Here is a 7,433-nt window from a genome sequence, read left to right as displayed (position 1 = left end):
AAAGAAAGAAAGAAAGAAAGAAAGAAAGAAAGAAAGAAAGAAAGAAAGAAAATACGAAAAAGAAAATAAAAAAAGAGAAACAGGTCTGGTACATTAGAATAAACAGACTTTCTGGGTGGGCAAGTGATTTGAAATGAGAAAGAAATACTGCAGTTGGCTAGCCTTTAATGACTTCAAAGACTGCTCTGTCATAACCTGTTGAAATTCTACCATTCTTGAAGACCACCTGAACCACCAAATATGCCCTGATATTTTTTGTCAGGCACCACCACCCCCAGCACCTCGCTTTCCAAAGAAGGAAAAGCTTGAATGTGCGGGTATTAGAGGAGCTGAAGGATGGAGAGGACAAGCTCCAGAAATAGAGCTTCCATCCTAATTACTTAGCATCCATACCTGACTCTTCTGACTCTGCACATCAGCTTCTGTCTGGCATTGGGTTTTTTCCCTGGATGCTCCTATGACTCTCCAACTATGGTTTCAGAACCTTTATCTATACATGTGGGCATATTCTTTTCTGATTCTAATCTTGTTATTACCAAGCTGTACCCACCTGCATTTGATGGTTCCTGTTCTCTTTCTATCACTTCAGTTCTGGCTAAGATCTGCCATTCTGCCTGCTCTGTGTTCCCATGAAAAGCCTGGTTTTCAGACCATTCTCCCCCATTTTTCCAGGCAGAACATTCCTGTGAGTTAGAGCAATTGCACATAGAATTGCTCTCTGCTGTGCTGGACTCTCATAGCATTGATTACTTATATTATTCAGTATCAATTTGCCTGTAGTCACAAGCTAGTAAATGGTAGAGGTAGGATTCACAACATGGATTGTGTGGTTTATTCCACATCTGTTTTACCTACAGTAATGTTTCTTGGACCACTTGCTCTAGAATCATAAAAATTCAGATCCCTAGGCCCACCTTAGACCACAATTTGCTTGGCAGGGTTCATAACTAACTCTGAATTTTAATAAGCTCCCCAAGTGATTTTTAGGCTTACTAAAGTTTGAGAACCACATATCTAGATTATAATTCTCTATCTCTACAACTCTCCACATCCCACATATTACCTATCATGACATCCCAGTATATAGTGCCTTGAACATGAGAGGAAGAAAAATGAGAAGTCATAGGCCTGGACCCCCTTACCTCTCATAGTGCCCACCACAGTCAGTGAGCTCAGATGCTTACGGAAGGCTTGCCCCAAGTCTCGGAACTGTATTCCCTTCAACTGGACTCGGCTAGGCTCCTCTGGGAAGGACTGTATAATGACACTGGCCCCCAGATCCCTAGATCCTAGCATCTTCTCACTCTTGGAATACAAACAATATTGTAAGTTACCTGAAACACAGAAAGAAGTCAGGGGACATGAAGCATGTAGACACGCTTCTAGATAAGTCTCTCGGTTTGAAAGGCACTGACAGTACAAAAGACAAAGCTTTATTGTTTATTTCATTTAATAATTTTATTTCTCTTTTATTTTGATTCTGCTTTTGGGGTTATTAATTAAAATATCTGATAACTAGGACGTGATGTTGCCTTCATTCTATTATTTTCAGAAAGCTCCCAAATCAATCACCTTAATTATTGTCACAAAGAGGCTGACTATAACCTACAAACTCAACATAAATAGATGCTTATTTCAATCCAAAAGATCCCCTGAAGGGAGTGTGCAATAAAATGACCTTCTTGTGGTTGATAATTGTACAGAAGATATGTGAGTCCTGAAAGTAATCGCAGCTCTTTTTAGTTTTAAGTTTTCTAATGGGCTTTCCCCTTACTTTACTGCTTTATAGTTTGGAGACTTAACAATAATGCTACCACAGAAATGGCAAAGGGGTCCAGAGAAGTAACTGAGCACCCCCACACCAACACCTCCTTCTAAGCTGTGCCCCTAGAGAGGACAGCAAAGTCTATGAATACGGTACACCAGCTACTATTGCTGCAAAGTGTTACCGCCTCAGGATCCAGGATACTTTTCTGTTGACACATGGCATGTGGTGGTGTGAACTAAGTGAGAAATCACCCTCTGAATTGATTCTTTATTATCTATGTTAATAGACAAAAGTAGAAGTGCCAGTAATACAAAATGATGTACCATTCGAAAATAAATAATCCACAGTAAATTATAGAGTCTAGTCATTTGCTAACACCCAAAGAATAAATATAAAAGAGGTGAATGAAGAGGTGTTTTATATGTTTATGCTTTATCATAATTTTGGTTATTTATGGCAGTGATCTATAATATTTTCAAGTGGCCAGGCCTTGTGTTATTGTATTTAGCTACCACATTCCCACACTTCCACTCCACACAAAGAAGAGGTGAGTAACATACATTTTTAGTGAAGGTATGAATTCTGTTTTATTTTGAGAATTTTGTAGTAACATTTAAGAGTTGTGCTGAAATCGAGGATTTTTTTTTCCTCACTGGGAGCTAACAGATTTATAATGGCCCAAACCCAGATGCATGATTTCACTGCTAGCATGATCGAAAGCAATGTTTTACACAGTATGATCTGAGAATGCCTGTATGAGAAATCCCCAAAGTGTTTGAACAAAATTCAGATCTCTATTCAGTAGAATTATAAAAGCTGCAGTCACCAGATTCTAACCCACAATATCCGAACATTTTTCAGAATGACACCTTTGTGAGATAGATGACTGTGATGATAAGGGGGTGGGGTCAAGGACCCTCTCTCCCAACCACATTTTGACATTGTACCTATATGAGTCTAAATCTAAACATGACTCACGTTATTAACTATACTCTTGACATTTCTTCCAGGATCCAGACACTACAAGATATCCCTACTCTGATGCTGGCCTGGCCTCTCAGTCTTGACATGTACAAAATTAAACTCATGATCTTCACCCTCCTACCCAAAAATCTGTTCCTCTTCCCATCTCAATAAATAGCTTCATCATCCATCCAGAGCCCATGCCTGGGAGTCATCCTTGACACCCACACCATCCTGGACCAAAGTTGACAAATGATGTCTTCACAACATGTGAAAGCCTCATAATCTACAGCCTGAGAAACCAAAACATAACCTACTAAACTAACCATCCCTGAAATAGATGTTTAATAGGCACATCAGTGTGATTCAGTGCCTGTTATTCTTCTAGAAGATAAATTGACTTTTTCGACCACTTACTTAAAGTATGTGGTAGTTCACTCAGAAAACAAACTCCAAAATGGAAGTAGGGGGGAGATAACAGGCCCACAAGACTAATCAGTAAGGATGTGTTGCCTGCGTTTATGACTCTGGCATTGAACAGTTTTCCTGAGAATTTTAGAAGGGGCCTAAAATCAGAGCTAAAACTTCATTATAACTTCTAACCTGGAAATTTAATTCAATTCTACAAATTTAATTATTTAACATGATTTTTTCCCAAAGAAATAATTCCTCAAGTCAATATTGTTATCTGTCTCTTTCACAAGGTTGTTGAGGGCAGAAGGTGAAATGACAACTTATCAAGAGCATTCTGAAAATTACCTAATATTATGGACATGCAAAGGTTAAGAGTTTATTCTGTTTTGAAAGAAGTCAACAATGCCATATGTCATTTGACAGTAAAAACATTCTTTTTCACTCGTTGGACTTCCCAATAAAATACTTCTCTACCTTCTGAAGCATTAGCCTCCTGGCATGAAGTGAGGAACTTTATCCTCTCATTAGTGAGATTTCCTCGTATAGTAATACTCCTGCTGAGCAGAGCCACTGTAGCCTTTAAAATATGGTGCTCTCCAGCCACCCAGTTCTCTGTGAAGTTGTAAGAATATCTGAAAAAAAAAAAAACACATTTGTAGATATCACTCCGAATCTTACAGAATAGCAAGCCACTAGATTTGCCTAATTCCCGACTTAGGGATCTATTTCTATAGAAACCCAGATACAGAAGAGTGAACTACGGGCACAAGTATGTGAAAATTAGAAATTATACTGACTGTTGTATTGACCACCTACTATTAGATGGTAGTTCTAGAGTCTTACAAGAGAAACTTATTTATTTAAGAAATATAAACTTCTTATTTAAGTATAAATCTTCAAACATTTTATGCTTTGTAAAATTCTTGTCAAAACATCTAGCGTTATTTAATTAAAAATACATCATTGAAAGACAAACCAATGTCCAGACAACAACACAGTTAAGACATCTTCTTTTATATAAATGGAGCCAAGCTATCTCTCAGTACCTCAAGGGTGATCTCAGATGAAGGTCTGCATTGTGCACTGTTTCCACAATAACAATCTCTTCCACAGGTTTGGCATCTTTGACACCTATTCCACTGATAATGACAACTTCATCCCCAGAGCGCCAGTTCACAGCATCTTCCAGAGCCAACACTGTGTCATGGGCATAGGCAGCTGCTCGAAGATGTGTGACAATTACTTCTGGTAGTGAACCTAGAGCAGTTGAAGGAAAATTTGTCTTTAGACATTTTAATAGTTAATACAAATGCGATATCATTCAGCCAAAGAATCCTGCGAAAAAAAGAAACTGGGAAAGCAAACTTTAGGTTCGATAACCACCAGTGCCTTTACTTTTTTGGGTGTTGGGTGTCTGTCACATTGTAGCATTTAAAGTAATCCAGGATTGAGAGTGGCATGGTGCAAAAAACACAGGAATTGGCATCAGATTAAATTTATAATTGAATCACAGTATTGTCATATTCTAACCATGTTCTTTTGGATAATATACTCAAAAGTGGGCTTCAGTTTCCTCAGTTACAAAGCAGAAGTAGCAAAGCCTTCTCCCATAGTGTTTTAGGAGGATTAAATTAAATACTATCTACAAAAAAAATGTAGTTTGCACCTTGACCACATAATAGACCCTCAATATTTTAGTCTTTTCTCTTTCTTCCCTATATCATTTTGTGTTTTAAGTATGTAATTTTACCACTTCTTTCTTATTCCAAATAAAAACAAATAGCTATTAGAATCTCTGATATAGAAGTCCATAATCTGAAGACTTCAATTCACTTTACAAATAGTGTTAGTAGAGTACAAAATCAAAATTATCTCAGATTGGTTGTCCTGAATTGTGGTGTGTTAAATGATCCTTTCAAACTCTAAAACTGGGTCTGTCTAACATAGGATTGCTATGCAAAGTTGAAGGGTAACTTGTGTTTCAAGATATCTTGGTTTGCACTGGTTCCAGAGCCTCGCATATCAGTATACTACTTTTTCACCACCGGAGTTTCAAGGGGGAAGTCTGTCTCGCAGTTTGTCTCTCAGTCTGGCCTTTTCCAGCAAGGGTCAAGGCAAAGATTTTTCAAGGCATTATCTGAGGCAATACTTTAGAAAACACAGGGCTTACTCCCAACTCCTTCTTCTTTCCTCAGTACATTTCCTTCCTCCTTTGAAATAGATCATAATTTACCTTTAGCCCACAGCAACTTACTGTCCTCCCTTGTTGCATTAAAGTAAAATAATAATGCTTGAATCTCTAACTACAGAGGTGGCCGACAATAAATCATTTTCAATTTTAAATGTTCTTCTTTATTTATTTGTCTGTGAGTGCAGGCTCTTGTACCAATAATGCTGTTCTAGGCTTAGAAAGGTCTGGGGTTAATAATGTAATTTCTGAAGTTTACTTGGGCAATAATTTTATCTTAAAAAACACTTACAGAGTTCAAAATTTCTAATTATAGGGCAGGTAAAAATTAAGACATAAATCATTCCAAAAGTAAATAATTTTAATTTTATTCATTGTTTGTATATTTTAACCTTTGGGAACAATAAAATGAAAAAAAGTTTCTTTATATGTATATGCATATATATGTAAATTTCTATGATTCATTCTTGAATGTCTGCACAGAAAAATCTCCACTGAGCATAGAAAATGTTTAACAAAGGCAAAATTCTATTAAGCTCTGTGATCAATTATTCGAAATAATCAATATGCAACGAACACCTACTATGTATCTACCAGCAAACAAGCTACTCGTGGTAGAGTAGGGACAACAAAAATATTTCTCAGCTAATCATTCTTATAAATAATAGTCAAGTCAGAATGAATGAAAAAAAAATCACAGAGAATCTTTGAAACTTCTTTTTAATTATTAACATAAACTTATGTCCTTTCAAATGTTGACGGAGCCTTCATAAAACAGTAAAATTACCTTATAATTTATTCACTCTCATTGCAAAAATATCACCTCTATGTGTATGACTAAAACATCAAGCTGGATATTTCATAAGTACCAGCCTTATATTTCTAGCTATGCAGTAGATATTGACATTTAGATAAGTTACCATCATCTCAAATTCAAGACTGCCAAAATAATTATAATCATCACCCGAACTACATTCTCTGAAAACAGCTTGGTTCCTCAAAAAAGCCTCTGAGATCTTTTAACTAGGTCAAATTTTGTATTATGATCTGTCACATCACTATGTTCCTCTCCTTTCTAGCACTTAACACTCTGCAATTTGACCTTTATTACTGTAGTTCTCTATTTATCTCCCCTATTAAACATGACAGGAGGAGTTATATCTATATTTGTTCATCATGATAGCACCAATGCCTATCCCAGTGTCTAACATATATTCAAAAAAAAAAAAAAAAAACAGGTATTGAATGAGGAAATCATGACTGAGTCATGGAGAAATAAGCATCCCAAAGTTTTGATGTCCCAGTGATCAAGGATGGCCCTGAGTAGCAGAGAAAGGAGGCCACCATACTTCACCATTGAACATAGCACACTCCCACACCTCAGGGTTTGACCACCTAGGTAGCAATGAAAGCCTGCTCCCTTGGTACCCATGTGTTCACTACTACCATGGCATGTGTCAGCAGCAAAGACTGGGATGAGGCAGCCTCCAGAGCCTTCCTAAATGGAAGACAGTGACCAAGAAAGCCAAAATAGGAGGAAAAGTACATGAAAATAACCTCATGGCAACTGCAGAAGACAAATTAGTCAGTGAACTCACATGAAATTTTTTGCGAGAACAGCTACAACAAGCAGGCAATAATGTTGAAAAGGGCTTGAAATTCTGTGAGAGTTGGGAGAGGCAGGCAATAAAATTTGTCTCATTACTGAAATATCCACCGACTGAGCAGGCTCAGAGAGGCCTGGAGAAATTCGAGTTATATAATCTATGTCTTATCTTCCTACCTCAACAGTTAGCATCTTGAATACAGGACCACTGCCTTATGCTTCCTTTATATATGTCAAAATTCCTAGCATAGTCCTGGGTTCATGATTAGCATTCAACTCATGGAGATTTAAATTAACTATTTTGCATATTGCCTCTGGACATTCACTTGCAAACCCCCATCAGATGTATACCTAAATTTGTACATAATATCACACACACACAAAAACCCACAAACATTAAGAATTTAGAATAAACCCAACCTATGGTAAGCAGTTTTATTCTGAAGAACTGTTTGTTGTTGTTGTTGTTTTTCTTTTAACAGATTATACATATT

General features: G+C 37.0%; 1 protein-coding gene across 1 annotated transcript in view; it reads right to left on the bottom strand.

Moving 5' to 3' along the window:
- The window catches only part of PKHD1 (PKHD1, fibrocystin/polyductin), a 413,647-nt gene that overhangs the window by 246,793 nt on the left and 159,421 nt on the right, over positions 1-7,433 (bottom strand). The window contains exons 38-40 of the mRNA XM_006926447.3: positions 4,192-4,402; positions 3,620-3,777; positions 1,143-1,334 (exon numbers count right to left, since the gene is read on the bottom strand). Of these exons, the coding sequence (XP_006926509.2) occupies positions 1,143-1,334; positions 3,620-3,777; positions 4,192-4,402 (561 nt within the window). The remainder of the gene's footprint in view (positions 1-1,142; positions 1,335-3,619; positions 3,778-4,191; positions 4,403-7,433) is intronic.

This window comes from Pteropus alecto, unplaced genomic scaffold (genome assembly GCF_000325575.1).
Source record: "Pteropus alecto unplaced genomic scaffold, ASM32557v1 scaffold7, whole genome shotgun sequence".
Lineage (NCBI taxonomy): Eukaryota > Metazoa > Chordata > Mammalia > Chiroptera > Pteropodidae > Pteropus > Pteropus alecto.
This window is presented reverse-complemented; position numbering and strand designations above follow the sequence as displayed.